Source organism: Vicugna pacos, chromosome 3 (assembly GCF_048564905.1).
Source record: "Vicugna pacos chromosome 3, VicPac4, whole genome shotgun sequence".
In the NCBI taxonomy this organism is placed as follows: Eukaryota; Metazoa; Chordata; class Mammalia; order Artiodactyla; family Camelidae; genus Vicugna; species Vicugna pacos.
In genome coordinates, this window is record NC_132989.1 from 82,189,876 (window position 1) to 82,206,728 (window position 16,853).

The 16,853-nt window shown below is 43.1% G+C and overlaps 1 protein-coding gene and 2 long non-coding RNA genes across 13 annotated transcripts in view; 2 read left to right on the forward strand and 1 right to left on the reverse strand.

Moving 5' to 3' along the window:
• PDE4D (phosphodiesterase 4D) overlaps positions 1 to 10,313 on the forward strand; it is a 679,763-nt gene extending 669,450 nt beyond the window's left edge. For all 10 annotated transcript variants that reach the window (XM_072958624.1, XM_072958625.1, XM_072958632.1 and 7 more), the window contains 4 exons: positions 2,767 to 2,921; positions 3,792 to 3,914; positions 4,391 to 4,573; positions 5,403 to 10,313. In XM_072958624.1, coding sequence (XP_072814725.1) covers positions 2,767 to 2,921; positions 3,792 to 3,914; positions 4,391 to 4,573; positions 5,403 to 5,816 — 875 coding nt within the window. In that variant the 3' untranslated portion in view covers positions 5,817 to 10,313. The remainder of the gene's footprint in view (positions 1 to 2,766; positions 2,922 to 3,791; positions 3,915 to 4,390; positions 4,574 to 5,402) is intronic.
• LOC140695680 (uncharacterized) lies at positions 1,959 to 5,068 on the reverse strand. Its single transcript, XR_012071456.1, has 3 exons — positions 5,016 to 5,068; positions 2,741 to 2,854; positions 1,959 to 2,237 (listed from the first exon to the last, which is right to left on the reverse strand). It is a non-coding gene; the product is annotated as an uncharacterized lncRNA (long non-coding RNA).
• A 1,553-nt stretch (positions 10,314 to 11,866) lies between the features above and the next one.
• LOC116279526 (uncharacterized) overlaps positions 11,867 to 16,853 on the forward strand; it is a 132,829-nt gene continuing 127,842 nt past the window's right edge. For both annotated transcript variants that reach the window (XR_012071465.1, XR_012071469.1), the window contains exon 1: positions 11,867 to 12,095. This is a non-coding gene — a long non-coding RNA (uncharacterized lncRNA). The remainder of the gene's footprint in view (positions 12,096 to 16,853) is intronic.

Consider the following 16,853-nt stretch of genomic DNA (forward strand, 5'->3'; position numbering starts at 1 on the left):
TCTTTACATCCTATTATATTTATACAATATTGTATGTTCCCTTATTATAATATGAGAATTAACAATAGATTAGAGAACAAATTAAAACAATTGATAGTAACGTCACTGTCTTCCAGGTACTCTGATAAATTTTTTAAGAAAAATGAAGCCAACTCTCATATTCTTTCTTGTGGACCTTCTAAGGGCACATGGGCTTAGATTGGCATCTGGGTACCTGTGGAGTCTGCACTTTCAGTCCACAGATAAATCTGATGCCGTTTAACGTTTGAGAGACACTGAGATAGATAATGGAGAACTGTAGGGGATAATCATACATACAGGACAGTGGCCAGGGGTGTCTGTTTAAGGTCATTTTGCTAATGACCTGCCTAAGGTGGAAGGATACTAAGTCTGCTTCTGGAAGTATTCTGTTACTCAGTGACATTGTGCAGATCTCTGCTCTGTGGGACCTCAGAAACATGGGGCGGTTAACACGTCGCAGAGCAGGTTTGGATTGCTCATGTTTTCTTGAGGGTGAGATGTGATGAGGCTGTGTCATCCCTGAGAGAATGAGTCAGCATCATCGCCTGGTAGATGAACATTGTCCTAGGCTTGATGAGAGCCCCAGGGCACTATGAGAATTTCTGCCTCGGGAAGCTTTTGTCTAGGGACCAAGCCAGCACGCATCTTATTTTAGGACTCAGAAGAGGCTTAGTAGCCAGTAACACAAGTAAGTTTTAACTTCACAGCATGCTACAAAAGGTAACTGGCAAACTTGTAATAACTTGCAGACTTGTAGTACGAGTTGCAGACTTGTAGCTTTATGAAAAGCTCTGTCAAAATTGTGTGATTTTCTTTAGTTTACAGTAAACTCTCTTTTTATAGATATTAAGTTTGTGTTTCTTCTTTCTTTTGTGTGCCGATTGAGCGTTAGTGGCTTGGACTAGCACACTCTCAGCTCAGTGCTGCCGGCTTGTCCAAAGCCAAAGGTTGAATCGGTCTTCTTGTAATAAAGACTTGTAATCATCAGATTCGTAAGCCTGTGGTTGGGAGGTCCCCTGTCCTATTTTAAGGATGCTGCACAACTCACTCTGGTGGAGGGCCACTGGGCTCACCTGGCTGATTCCCAGGCCTGACACATGTCTGCTTCTTAGTTGCGATGGTCGTTTCCATGAATCATTCCCCTTGTGTTAGTTTTAGGCGCCAAATGATTTGATGCTATTGACATACACACTCACTGTAAACATGCTGCAGGTTTTGAAAACAGAGTGATCAGTTCTACCTGGCAGAGTCAGTTAAGCGCATATAAATGAGGGGTCTAGGGGAATCTGAATAGGATTTAAAGAAGTCGCAAGTCCAAGTGGGAAGCTGCGTAAGTCTTTCTCAAGGACAGTACATGTAAATAAATCCTTGAAATGTAAATAGCATCACAAAGCCTTGAACATGCTGGAGAGTCTTTATCATTAAAAAAAGCATTTCATGTCACAGTTTTATTTTCTGAAATAATATATTTTCAGAATATATATAGCATTAAGTTTTACCTGGAAAATGAATCTTTTTGTTTATAGCAAAGATGCCTAGGTTTTGGGGGAAAAGATGTACCCACATTAGTTATGTGTTCAAAGTATATGACTTTTGATGTCTAAGAGCAGAGACATTCCACTGTATTAAGGTGAAGCTGGACTAGCCACCCGTACACACACTTTGTTTCACCAATCTCATTTTAAAGTAAGCTCTCTATAGCTATACTGTGGGTTATGTTATTTTTTTCAGTATAAACCTAAAATCATAGGATTTCACAGTAGAAATATCTTGAACCTCTCTTCTCCCTAACTTCTTTAAAATAGTCATTGATTACTACTAGTTATTTATTTCTTTGAAAAGAATATATGTTTTCCACATGTGAGTCAGAAAAAAGATCAAATGCATATGCTTTTAGCCTTTACGGTGACTTCAGTGGAAACAGAGTAAAGCACCAGTCGATTTTTTTTTTTTAATGACTACTTTATAGATCCGAGTCTGCTGTTTACAGAAACTAGGAAAGAGGTGGGATCTCTTGCTGCCCAAACACAGGTCCAGGACAGTCGTGAGGGAGCAGCGGAACGTTCACCATGGAGTTATGTGGGCAGCTAAACGCCCGTCTCTGTGTGAAGCCGTGAGCACCCAGGTGGCGGGCAAGATGCTTGTATATTGTGCCTTACACAATACTTGGAAAAGGAAGTAGACGAATGAATAATGCTTTGACTTTCAAAGCTATCCTATGAAAGAAAATAGGTGAGAGTGTGAACACATCTGATACTGTTCGTGTGTTCCTAAATGTCCCTGTACCCTGAGTACAAATAATCCTGAATCACACGATCCTTACATTATAAATAAAATGTTGGGTGGGTGGCACGCAGTTCTCAGGAATACGGCACCTTATGCTCTGGACAGGTTGCAAACGGTAGGAGTAATAATGTCTTACTCTGCTGAGTGTCTGTTGTTCCCTGTGGCAGATTGGGAAAGGAGGGTCAAGATAATCTGGTTTAACTTGTCTTTGAAGCCGCAGAGGGAACTGACTTGCCACGAGTCAGGAGCATCAGACACTCCCAAGACTGCAGGCTCTATCCCTGATTATATTAACAAGTCTGCTCCCTCAGGTGGTGTCATCATAGCATGATGGGAACATCAGCAGAGGTGTTTAGGGGAAATTGCTTCCTAAACCCCAGCTGTTTCAGAATATGAACAATAAGATAAACTGAGAATAAATGGCTTTGCTAACCTTCTGTCTCTTGCCTTTCTTTCAAGACTCTGAACTTGCCTTGATGTACAATGATTCTTCAGTCCTGGAGAACCATCATTTGGCCGTGGGCTTTAAGTTGCTTCAGGAAGAAAACTGTGACATTTTCCAGAATTTGACCAAAAAGCAAAGACAATCATTAAGGAAGATGGTCATTGACATTGTAAGTAACTGATAAAAGCAAAAAAGACAACTGTGATGCATGTTGTTTGAAAAAAAAAAAAGAGATGAGTATCAGGTAAAAGAAACTGTGTATTTCAAAGCATCATTGCCCTTTATGTCCGAGGGGATGGTCCTGCCGCGGGCCGTGGGGCTCCACTCCGCAGTCTGGAGTTAAGAACCATGACAGCGTACCCCACGTTGGGTTTATTTTCTGAACTCCTCCCATCTGGTGGCAGACACTGATGACTAACAAAAGCAGAGGATGCTGGCCAAAACATGGATTTATTTTTTTCCATTCAAAAAATGGAGAAAGTCTCTTGTCAGCAGAAGGTGCCATGTAGAAACAGCCCTGACTTTCCTCTTCTCTGTGCACATTCTCCACAGTGATTATGAGACGCAGGGGACTCTCTGGTTATCAAAAGCTTATCTGCTAAGCTTTGTACACACAAAGAAAGGCAGCGACTACTGTCCTGGATAAGCAAAAAATGAACCAGAATATGCTATTTCTTGAAGTATTCTGTGAGCAACCTTGGACCCAGTAACCACTTTCTGGTCCAAGGAACAGAAAAACTTCAAAACGTGTGATGATGTCTTATCCGCGGAAACACCCCCGTTTTTCACCATGGAAGTGGTCTTCAGTGCCCCGTGCTTCTCTCTCCTACACACGGGTGTTTGGGCTTCCAGGAACCCTGACAGCCAAGGGGAAAGGATTCTGCCCCAAGAACTAGGGCAGGGTTTCCACGTACTGCTGTTAGAGGACACAGTGCTTCTCCATTTCCTCTCACGTTCTCCGTGATATTTTCATGTGCAAATTCTGACTTTTTTTCTGTGGCCTTTTTTTTACTTATTAAAATACTCTTTATCTTTTAAGGTACTTGCCACAGACATGTCAAAACACATGAATCTACTGGCTGATTTGAAAACTATGGTTGAAACCAAGAAAGTGACAAGTTCCGGAGTTCTCCTTCTTGATAATTACTCTGATAGGATTCAGGTAAAACACTGGACTTGGCTCTGTGTCTGTGCATGTGTGTGTACACACGTGTCTGTGTCTAGCTTAGGTAAGATTTGTCTCCTTTCCCTGAGCTTATAATTTTAGTAATTATCAGCAGGGTCTTTATCAAAATTCTTCATCTTGTAGATGAACCAGATAAAATCCTGTTGGCCTTTTCAGTTGGAAATGTGTTTAAAAAAAAAAAACCCTAACATCCACAAAACCAACCATTTAAGCAGCTGTGAATGTAATCAGCCAAGCACGTAAACAGCTCCTCCCATGATACGTAGAGGCGGGAGACGTGGCCTGACTTGGGACTATTAATACAAGTGTGAACTGCACACAGACACATCATGGTCAAGCTGTCTGGAGTGAATTTTACACCACATGTATTTTTAAGTGTCATAGTCATCCGATGTGAATTTCCAATGGAAAAGGAACAGGTGTTAAGCAGAGGATGCGGTCGTCTGTTTCAGGTCCTTCAGAACATGGTGCACTGTGCCGACCTGAGCAACCCCACAAAGCCTCTCCAGCTGTACCGCCAGTGGACAGACCGCATCATGGAGGAGTTCTTCCGCCAAGGGGACCGAGAGAGGGAGCGGGGCATGGAGATCAGCCCCATGTGCGACAAGCACAACGCATCTGTGGAGAAGTCCCAGGTGACGCATCAGGCCTAAAGCTTTCTGAGCGGGAACACTTGATTTCTTTGTCTGCACGTGTATGCATGTCAAACAGTATTTTATTGGGTTTTCTTAATTACTTTTTTTTTTCAATGGAGATACCAGGGATTGAACCCAGGACCTTGTGCCTACTAAGCATGCACTCTACCACTGAGTTATACCCACACCCCCTTAATTACTTTCTTTTTGACAAGCTCAATTTCCCCTTAGTATTTGTAAGCCAAAAAAACTCTTTAATTCTTAGGTTTTCTATTCGTATAGTCACATGTATGTTCATAGGGCATTACATTCCCTCATCGTGACTCTAGTTTATAGTCTATTCATATATGTGGCATTATTTCAGTTACCTCAGTACATAAGTGAATAAAGTTATATGAATTCATATAGAGCATATGACATTATTTCAATAATCTGGACTCACCTATAAATTGGCTATTCTAAAATAAAGTCCAGGCCTCGAGCCATGCCCTGCCATGGAAACAGCCGGAGATTTTTTACATCACAAACCTGCTGTTGGACTAAGCATTCTAGAAGCTAGTTTTCACCAGCTGGTGACAACATTCTTAAAAGGTCTGCTACCGGAAATAGTGACTCTTTTACCAAACTAAGGTAAGTAGTCTTCAGTCCAGTGGTGTATTTGCAGAGCGTACTACTTGTTATATATTTTTATATATGATACGATGTATATATATATCATACATATAAATTTAAATCAACTCAATGTATCAGATACAGTTACAGGATCTCGTTACCCTTTTGCATTGTTCTTAGTCCCAGTCCTGCACTCAAGTTGGTTTCTTTTGACCAGGTGGGCTTCATAGACTACATCGTCCATCCTCTCTGGGAGACGTGGGCAGACCTCGTCCATCCTGACGCCCAGGACATTTTGGACACTTTGGAGGACAATCGTGAGTGGTACCAGAGCACAATTCCTCAGAGCCCCTCCCCAGCACCTGAGGACCAGGAGGAGGGCCGGCAGGGTCAAACCGAGAAGTTCCAGTTTGAGCTGACTTTAGAGGAAGATGGCGAGTCGGACACGGAAAAGGACAGCGGAAGTCAAGTGGAGGAGGACACTAGCTGCAGTGACTCCAAGACTCTCTGTACTCAAGACTCAGAGTCCACCGAGATCCCCCTGGACGAGCAGGTGGAAGAGGAGGCGGTGGGGGAGGAGGAGAACCAGCCCGAAGCCCACGTCATAGAAGATCACTCCCCCGACACGTAACAGAGCAAAGACCTCCACGCCTTTTGTTTTTGGTTTTTCGGGTTCTTTTTCAAGTAGAGAAGTTTGTTTCCAAAGTGCATGTCACTTGCCACAACCATGGTCACACCTCACTGTCATCCGCCAGGACGTTTGTGGAACAAAACCGACCTTGACGACTCAGTCTGGCGCTCAGGAATATCGTCACCCGTTTTTTCACCTCCGTGTCATCTGAGCAAGGGGGACATCTTCGCGAACAGCATTGGCCCCTGGTGGCCGCGTGGGAAAGCTAACCAAGCAGAGAAAATCAACTCCAAAGCGTTTTCTAGGGAGTGGGGCTCACCACGCAGTCCCGAAGTTGACATGATTTGGAGTTTCTTTTCTTTTCCTTTGTTTGCAATATTTTCAGCAGAAAGAAGGCATCACATGAGCAGAGTGAACTAATGGGTGAAGCAACAGGTGGGTCAGGAACAGGACACCATGTGAATCTGTTACCAGGAAGAAGATGAGCCACAGAAATTGCATCATTTTCTAATTTCAAGTCTTCCTGATACGTGACTGAATAAGTGCGGTTCACGCGAGCTGCACTGACCTCTACGTGTTGTATGATAATGTAAAACAGATTTTTTGTAGAGCTTACTTTTATTATTAAATGTACTGAGGTATTATATTTAAAAAAAAAACTGTTCAGAACTCCATCTGCCACTGGTTAATTTTTTTTCTAAGGAGTAACTTGCAAGTTTTCAGTACAAATCTGTGCTACACTGGATAAATCTAATTTACGAATTTTCTTGCACCTTAGAGTTCCTAGCAAGTAACTGATTTGTAGTGATCCATTGTTTTATATACCAGTGACTTCCATATTTTAAAAACAAAAATCCACATTATGTTGCAGGAAACCCTTTTTGTAAGGTCTTCATTTACCAGCTTTTGTTTCACTCTTTTCAGAGACACAGAGTTGCTCCACATTTCTCTTCACGGTGTGCAAAGTGAATCCTTGTTCAGTAGTCTTTGATGTGCGTTCTGTCTCACGTGTCTCCAGCCTCATGGACACTCCATCATCAGTTGGTGTTGTCTGAAGCAAGTGAGAGATACATAAATACCCAGTAGCTAAAATGGTCCGTCTTTTTTAGATACTTTCCCACTTAGTGTCTTCTGATAACTTTCTGCTGTGTCGATAGATATGCCTCGTTTCACAAGTGCATGTCCTTGTAACAACCCACCCATTTCATGTGCATTTTTATTGTTTTCACGGTCAGTTATAGCAAGAAAAACTTCTCCCCCTTGTGCTGCTTCATTATTTAGCGTGTGTTTGAACCTCTGTCCACATTTACTAGCTGGGGTCTTATCAAATATATCACCACCATTTGTACTGATGCCAAGAAACAGGCAGTCAGCTTAGACTTAGCGTTCTTTTCTGCCACGAGGTCATATGTAATGATGAGCTTTTACTCTTGATTTGCAAAGAAAAGTTAACAGCTAGCTAGACAATTTAACAATATTAGCAGAATATATTAACGAACACCAGTACCACGAATGTGCTTTTGTTTCTGTGATTTCACCATGAGATTAAGAACTGTATGAGGAATAGTCTTGAGAAGTGATTTTAAGTGTAGCAATGACTCTTCCTTGACGGACAGCCATGTAACATGTAGGACTTGCTTTATTGGTCTTGTGGAGGAAGACTTCTTTACACAGAAGGAAGTTGGTGATACCTCTGGGACTGAAGGTTTGGCAGTAAAATGCCATTTTAAAATACTGGGTTGGGTAAGAAGGCTAGATCAGAATTTAGAGCTCACCTTTGGCTGAATTTAGCATCAAGAACTGTGTTACAATTTGAGACCGAGTCCCAGTATCTACCTTCAGTTGGCATCGTGGGGCGTTTGTTTAGTTTGGAGTTTCCTTCCATTTCAGCTCTTAATAAAGTGTTTACCTTCTCTGAAGAGTTTGGAGCCCACATAATCATTTTTTCACAGTAATGTCCAAGAACTCAAGTAGAGGCTAAAGGAGTATCTGACCAAATGGAAAATAAATAAAACAATAAAGAAAATTGTAACCCTGAAAAGCATTTATATTGGGGATGTGTCAAGGAGCTTCTGGGGATTAATAAGTCATCAGCCGGGAAAGTGCCCCAGGCTGAAGATACTACTTTAATCCCCTGAGATCCACTGATGTTTAGAAACTTTGATAGAAAAATGACATAGCTCTGATCTTTCACATAGAACACAGGTTTGGAATTGACCAATTAATTACCAGATTTCCACTCTCCTCTCCTTGTAAAAATCAGACTGTAGTCTTTCAAATACAGTCCCATGTTTGGCAAGTGCTTTGACAAGAACGCTGCAAAACTTGTTTCTGTTTTAATTTTACTTGTCCCTGATGGAGGTCTAGAAGAAAAGGCAAAGAATCTAGGGTTCATTCCTTTTTTCAAAATATTCTCATTCCCTCCCCTTCCTAATGCTTGGGATCCTCACCACCACTAAATGAGCCTAGAATCTTAATAATGGAAAAAAAAAATGAGAATGGCAATATGTCACAAACAAATCCAGACCTGAAAAGGTTCATAACTACACTATAAAAGAGAGGCTTTTAGAAAAAATGTGTTGATTTTTAATGGTCACATATTGTGAAGATACCCACCAATGGACAATCACCTTATAGAAAAGGAGTAAGATCTGAAAGACAGGGACAACACACTGTACAATCTGCTTCTCCCTTCTTTCTCTCTCCCTCCTGCCTCGCCAAAGTGTGCTTCGGAATTATGTACTGCTTTAAAAAGAACATCCTTTTACAAGTGGCTTTACATTTCCTAAAATGCCATAAGAAAATGCAATATCTGGGTACTGTATGGGGAAAAAATTGTCCAAGTTTGCATAAAACCAGTACATTTCAGCTTGCAAGTTACTAAACACAGAATGCTGTTTGAATTTTCTTTTCTTTTGCGTCACTTAAAGTTCACAAGAAAATAATGTAGATAGAACAAATTGCAGACAAGGAAAAAAAACTTGAATGAAGTGGATATTACAGAAAGCTTTATGATAATTTTTGAATGCATTATTTATTTTTTGTGCCATGCATTTTTTCTCACCAAATGACCTTACCTGTAATACAGTCTTGTCTGTCTGTTTACAACCATGTATTTATTGTAATGTACATACTGTAATGTTAATTGTAAATTATCAGTTCTTATTAAAACATCATCCCACGATGGGATGGTGTTGATATATTTGGAAACTCTTGGTGAGAGAATGAACGGTGTGTATACATACTTCTTGTACATTTTCTTTTCTCCTATAATAGAGTCTTGTCACCTTAGAGCTTGTTTATGGAAGATTCCAGAAAACTATAAAATACATAAAGATATATAAATTAAAAAAAAAAACATAGCTGCAGGTCTTTGGTCCCAGGGCTGTGCCTTAACTTTAACCAATATTTTCTTCTGTTTTGCTGCATTTAATAAGTAAGGTAACGATGGGGCTAGGGCTGGGCATTTTACGTCCAAGCTTTGAATCCATTGGCTTTCTGTCAGTAGCTGGATTTTACAGAACCACAGACAACCCTCTGGAACATTCTGAGATGCTTCTGAGATACAAGGCCTGAAGGACTCTTTGCCATGAAGCAACGTGGTGAGTGTGATGGTGGTTTTCCCGTCAGATACTGAGTGGCTTCAGTTACTTATATTTGATTGCTTTTTATTTGCAGACACTACTGGCAAAATAATATTGTTGTCCTGTGATTATAAAAAATATTTAAACTTCTAGAGCACGTGGGCAAATGAACTTGATTTGAAAGTAGAGCCAGAGGTCACATGTATTAGTAGTTTATTCCTTGGCTTCCTGCCATGGTAAGAAAGTATATAATATGAAAAAGGTCATTTTTTTAACCCTGGAATTTTTCTTCAACTGAGATCAACCAAATTTGCTTATATACGTGAATCCTTATGTTTAAACACAAAGTTTTATATGACGCCAATTCACAGAGCATAACGGATTCACCATTCGCTAGAATGTGTTTCTGCAAAATCTACATTGCTCTAGAATTTTAACATTTAGCCTTGCATACTGGCCAGCTTCTGAAACCTATGAAAAATTCCCAGTGGGTCATGCAGAAACTTCCTTCCACTGCTGCCCAGCCCTCAGAACATGTGACTTTGTGAAAGGAGAAATACTTTTTTCTAAGAAAAAAAAAATGAGCCTCCTTTTATTTTACTTTATTTTTTTGACACAAACTGTAGATTTTAGCAGCCCTGGCCCAAAGGAATTTGATTACTTTTGTTTTAAACAGTACAAAGGGGACACTATAATTACAAAAAAAAAATCCTTACTGATTTTAGTTATTTTTAATTTTATTTCTTTGGATATGTTTTCAGAGGGGTAAGTTGTGTGTGAGCATTAAAAACGATGATTCTTTTAGTGTTTTCTTAGCCTCTCCTACAGCCCATGGGAATAGTACTGTACATCGATACCTTCATATGAAGTTTTTATATGCGATGAAAATAAAAGCATGGGTTGATTCTGCCTATTTATGACTCGATCTTTTACAAATAGAAGATTATTCATTTTAATTTGTAGTTCAGACAGCATGGGTTTCCAAGGGCCGTGAAGATTTTTAAGGTGAATAAAAGGAGGAGAGTGACATGATACGTGACTGTTGATATTTATCGTCAAGTGAAACCAAATTATGCAGATTAATCTTCTGTAGAAAAAAAGAATGCCAAAATTATTTAGATGGCCTGTAAGATTAAGCAAAGTGTCCTGTAAACAGGCTTGGGAAGGGAACTTGTCTGACTGAGTTTGCTGGCATACTGAGTTACTCAGGTACTTCGTTATGTACTGAGTCCCTACTCTGCAAACTACAAGGTTGTAAGGATTCAGCAGTGAGGAACTGATTTGGGGCTGAGCTCTGAAGGATAGTAAGAGGTAACCTGGCAAAAAGGAACAGTTAACAGGAGAGGAAGGGGTTCCAGACAGAGAACACTTCATTTGCCAAAGTCCTGAGGTACAAGCAAGTTCCAAGCCTCTGGAGAAATGGAAGGAAAGCACCCAGCTCTGTCACTCTTACCCCTTACCCTGCTTTATTTCCTTTATAACAGTAATTACTAACTAAAAACTCTATTTGCCTCTTCCTCACAAATTCTCCTTTTTTTTCTCTGAATGACAAAAAAAATCAGTGTTCACGATGAGGAGAGTAAAGAAATCAGCAAAAATTTAATCCCCAAATCTTAACTAGTAGAATAAGGATAATTAAATAAATGATCTCTGCTTAACCTCCTCCTATTCCCTCCCACCACCACAAAGAATGACAGCAACTATAGCCAGAAGATGCCCGAAATGTCCCTTCCAGGGATACGTGATCTAAACCCAAGTTCCCTTCCTCAGTCTGTGACCCCAAAGTGAGACTATGGGACAAAGGAACAAGCTGCCGCCTTTGCCCTACTTGTTCCCCATGCTGATTTAGGCCAAACTGGGTGTGCTGAGTCCACCTGAGTTTAGGTCTTTGCCCTGGAAACACGTCCTCAGGCACACAGCTTTGAACCCACAACAGAAAAACATCCCATCTTCCCTTTGGCCAGAGAGCACCGCCCCCAGCAGGGACGTACTTACCCACAGAGCCTCCTCTTAATGAAATCCTACCTGTGCTTTCCCTACTACAGGCTTGGGAATTTCCATCTCTGTCTTTATTAACACATCCCCTCTCCCTCCCAACAGAAAATTTCCTCATCTCCTGCCGAGCATAAGCACCCCCCCTCTGTGTTGTCCAAGCTGCAGTGGTTCTTTGCAGTTCCTGGACTCTGCTTCCTGGTCCTGCATCTAGTAGACGCTGAGACTAGGAACCCCAGTTTGGGGCGCCTGCGTCTTTAAGCCCACCCACCACAGGTGCAAAGGTTACCACCCTCCCGAGATCCAAAGCCACTCCCAAAGGTAGCCCACAGAAAGACAGACTTATTTCCTCTGAGAGCTGGTAACAGTCAGCAGGACCCTGACCGCAGAGGAAGTGCAACCCATCTTCCTGTCCGGCCATATTTAAGCTGCAAGCGGAGTGCGTCCCACATTTCGGTCCGGCCAGGCCTCGGAGCCCCAGCCTGACCGCTGAGCTGCCTGCACACGCAGGAGCTGGCAAGCCGCAGGCCCCGGCAGGCGGAAAGCCGCGTCCAGTTGCCGGGACGCAGAATGAGACAAACAAGAAGGCAGTAGCTGTTCCTGGGAGACAAAGGTCGACAACCAGGATTTGGAAAGGAAGGGAAAACTCAAAATTTTACCATTCGCAGCGCGGCACTACAGAGACTGGAGAGAGCTGACTCTGGTAAGAATTCTCAGCTTTTCTTGGCTCCTGTCGGTTTTCCGAGGATCCCAAATGCGGGCTCCAGACTGAGTGGGGTTTTAAGTACAGAATGTAGCCCTGTCGCTACCAGAATTTGATAAGGTTTTTCATTGTTTTTAATTTCAGCTCCCCCTGGGCTGTTAAAGGGAATAACTGATAATAATTAACCGGAGGGGCCCTGGGAGTCCAGTCAACCCTGGGAGAGGCCTCTTCAGGGGTAGCTATGGGGGCGTTGGAGTTGGTGTGGAAGGACTTGGCAAAACCTTTCCCCCAGTGTCCTGATGAATGCGGGTGAGACCATTCCTGGGCAGGTGTTTTGAAGATGAGCCCCTAGGAGGGTGTAGTGCGGGAGGCCCAGGTGTTGCAGGTTTCTGACTTTGGAGCTGTTGCAGCTGAAGGTAGCTAACGTAGCGGGCTTTCATTTGCGGTTCTCGTGTCTCTTGTTCTCGTGGAAAGGCAATTCAGTAGAGGCTTAGTGCTCAGGTAACAGGATAGAAGGAGGTCGTAGAAGTCACGTCGCTATTTTAGTCTTTGGGTTTAGGCACCTCTTTGGTTTTTAATTTTTCATTACCTCTTACAATAAATCTTTCAATGAAGCCTTTTTGATGTCTTGAAGCTTTTGGAGGTTTCTGTGTGCTAGTAGGTCTCCCATCCTGTTTGTTGATTTGGGAACACTTGCTTTCAGGTGCACTTTTTAAAAGAATGATCTTGTCTAACTGGAAAGTTCCCCATGACGGCCTCGTAATTCTAGGTTGTCTCAGTAATATTTTGTCATTTTTGTAGTTATCTCAAGCTGCCAGGACAGTTCTTAGACAGAAAATAAGCAGGTGTGCTGGGAGGAGGCGTGCTCAATTCTTTGAAACTTGAGAATCCCATGACTTTAGCTAAACCTTGGGTCTCTCAGAGACAAATTAATACCTAAGTGGGATATGCCACTGGGTTGGGGCTTTTGTGGCGGTTTACAGTGTACCTTGTCGCCGGAAACTATTAAAAAACGATGAAAGAAGACAATTTAGCTGGTACAAACTTTAATACTTCATGGAGTGAACAGTCTCCTTTTGGAGAACTACCAAATGGAGCAGAAAGCAAGAAGCTTTTATGGGATAAAGAGTAAAGAACAAGGAAGAGACAGAAAATACCTGCCTGGCTGCAGCTCCGTAATCAACTTGGTTTGGGGTGAGAAGCCAGAGGTGGCTTGGTGTTTGGGGGTCGGCCGACTGGCGGTACTGCGCCTCTGGTCAAGCAAGGCATTTGAGTTTTTTAAGTATTAGTTTGTTGTCGCCGTGGCATCTCAGGCTGGAGCCACTCCATTGTGGGCCTAGAAATGTATTTCAGCAGTACTTTGTACATGTCCTAGGTGAGATATTTACAAACCCCTCACCAGACTGTGAGATTTTTGAAGGCGATATACTCCTGTTGGCCTGGCTAGTTAATATTTAAGTCCAGCTATTGATGTTCACCTAGTCTTTCCCCTCTAACACCAGCACTCCTCAAAATGTGGTTCTTGAACTGACATCAGCGTCAACTAGGTTCTTGTTAGAAACACAAATTATCAGGCTCCAACTCAGGTCTCTGAAATGAGAATCTCTAGGGGTGGGTCCCAGAATCTGCTTTTAATGAGTTGTCCTGTTATCCTCATGCGCCATAAAGTCTGGGAAACGCTGTTCAAGACCTCATGAGTTTATCCCTCTTCTGGTTTTGCAAAAAAGCAAAAGTAATCGTCTCAACCCCCTTTGTAATTCGTTGCATTTACTCAAAGGGCTGCTTGTTACTACAGGAGTGTTAACAGGTGATGTGGGGAGGGCTATAATTGGAGGAACAATAGAAACACATGTTTGACCAGCCAAGTTCCACTGAGCAGGAAAGGAATGGGGGAGCCGACTGTTGGCTCTCCTCAGCGGCAGAGGAAACTTCGCTTTGTCAGTTCCCCATCATGGCATTTGTTGACATCATATGGATTCTGGACCCAATTTCAATGTGAGGGTGGGGACGAGTTATTCATGCCAACAAGCAGTTCTCTGACACCAGCTAGAGGTCCTACACTTCAACTGAATTCTGACACTGTCCACCTGAAGAGAGCATCAGAGTCCACAGGTTTAGGGCTACCAGACTCAGGACTATGACACCCTCCCCACCCCCACCCCCCCATCTCCTCCACTTCAGGCAAACTGAGGTTGTTTTTCTGCACTTCTGACCTACTGCCTATAGACTAGGGGTTTCAGTGATGCCCTTGTCTTGGGTTCTATTAATTTGCAAGGGTGGAGTACAGACCTCAGAGAAATATTTTATTTACTAGTATGCCAGTTTATTATAAACAGATATAACTCAGGAACAGCCAGATGGAAGAGACACACAGGGCAAGGTATGAGGAATGGGCAGAAGCTTCCATGCCCTCTCCAAACACACCACTCTCCCCAAATCTACAGTGTTTATCAAGGTGGAATCTCTTCAAACCCCATCCATTTGGTTTTTTTATGAAGATTTCATGACATAGGTATGATTGATTAAATCATTGGCCAGCCAAGAATGAGTCCACCTCCAGCCCCTCTCCCTGGAGGTCAGTGGGTGGGACTGAAATTTCCAACCCTCTAGTCACAAGGTTGGTCGCCCTGACAACCAGCCCCCATCCTTAGGTGTTTTCCAAGTCACCATTAAGGTAATAAAAGACACCTTTCTCACTCTCAGCACTTAGCAAACTCTCAGGGTGCTAGAAGCTTTATACCAGAAACTGGGAAGATCAAAGATATGTTCTTAGAAGTTACACATATCACCAGTCGGCATGGACTAAAGGGTGGAAAGACTGACATGTCATTCAAAGGAGAGAAGAGACTAAAAGAAAATCCCATCCATATTCTCCCTTCAAGACCATCAGTGGAACGGACAGGGACTGAGCACCTTCACTCAGTCTTCAGTGGCCCCATCCCAGCTCTCCAGTCACACAGTGGCTGCCCCTCGGCTTTCATAATTGGGTGAAACCACACAACACAGGGCTCAGAATCTGGCATCACAAGTGGCCACCAAATGAGCCAAGTGACACATGCAGAAGTGCAGGGGGTTAACTTTGACCACTGGGAATCCAGAGATGGGAAGGAGCAGGGCGAGTTAATCTCTCCTCCTTCTCTCTCCACTGACTACTCTCCATGGGGACAGTCCCTGCATCCCCATCCAGGGAAAGCCCCTCCCCAGCTGCCTGCAGTGTCCCTTGGCTGCATCTTGCTAGGCAGTAGCCAGCGTGGAAACATCACAGCACACTGCTTCCTGTCCTTCCTGCTTCCCTTCCTTTCTTCCTTACTTCACTTGCCTCTTTTAGCCTCAACCCCTTTTTTCTCACCCCACTGCCCAAAAGTTTGCACCTCCCCCATAAACTCCCATCACTTTGCCTCTGCCTCCAGCTCCGTTTCCTGGAGACCCTGAGCTCCATGCCGTCCTTTACATTCAGGACAGCAGATGCCAAATTTGAGTGTGAGGGTGTGTGTGTACACATTGTGTTTAAAATAGGGCCTTGGCATATTCCAGACAGAGACTGTGCCTTATTCGTCTTTGTCTTCCTGCAGCTTAGTTCCGTGTCTGTCACAGGGCAGGTATTCATTAAACATGGGAAAGAGTGACAGATGGGTGAGTAATTGCCTGAATGAGGTTGATGATGAAGAATGGAAGGAGGGGGTGGGAACTGCCTTAGAATGGATTAGAGACTGGATAAGCAGGAACTGGGACAAGAGGCCAAAGGCAGCTGGAGGAGAATATGGAAGCAACCAAAGTAGAGGGTGAAGAGCGCATTCCTTCTAAGTAGAAACAAAATATATGGGGACAAGTAAGACAGGTCTGCGGCGTCCTTCACCTTCTGGACTTGCACCCGTACGCACTGTAGAGGGACACTCCCGCCTGCCTACTCAGTGGTTACCTCCTAGCCCCTGGTGAATGGAGGTTGGAATTGTTTGGATCTTGTGAAGTCAGGGGTTTCTGGAGAGACAGGCCTCTCCTGAGTCCCAGAGGCTGACTCAGCCTTTGATGGAGTTCCTCTGCCCTGGCCTGTGATTAGGTTGGGACAGGCTTGCAGAGCTGCAGTTCTAGACAGTGAGATGCAGGTGACTCCTGGGAAAGCATCCCTCATGCTTGCAAAGGGAGAAAAGGAAGAGACTGGGCTTTGGAAAGTGTTCCTGAGGCGGCCATGGTTGGGCTGTTATCCTGAGACCATGAAAGGGACTGTCTGAAGACACGGGCCACATGCTAAGGATGGCAGAGCAGATGATGGAACCTGAGTCTTCAAAGATGGTTCGGAGCTGCTGACGTAATCATCTCAACTCCCGAGCCAATCATGCAAGACGATGGGCAGGTTTTATAATTTAGGCCATTTCAGTTGGACCCTCTGTTACTTAGGCCCAAAATCATGCTAACAACCACACCCACTGTCTGTTCCAACAACGTGCCAGGGCGTCTGGGCAAGGCAAGGCATGCCTGGCATATTTGAAAGTTTGGGGCTTTGACCCCAAATTAACTGAGTGACTGTAGGTGTGTTAATCCCTGTATCCTACTTTTTTCACCTTAAATATGAGAATTATGGTATCAGAATCTATTCTACATTCTTTACTGTGTTACGAGAGCACATGAATTAATAAATGTTACTCTCGCAGTAAACTTTAGGCAATATATTTTCAACAGCAGCTTGTGAGCCATTAATGGATTGTAAAATTAAAAGATGATTGCAGTGAGCACTAAAAATTAAAAGGAACTAAAATGGAG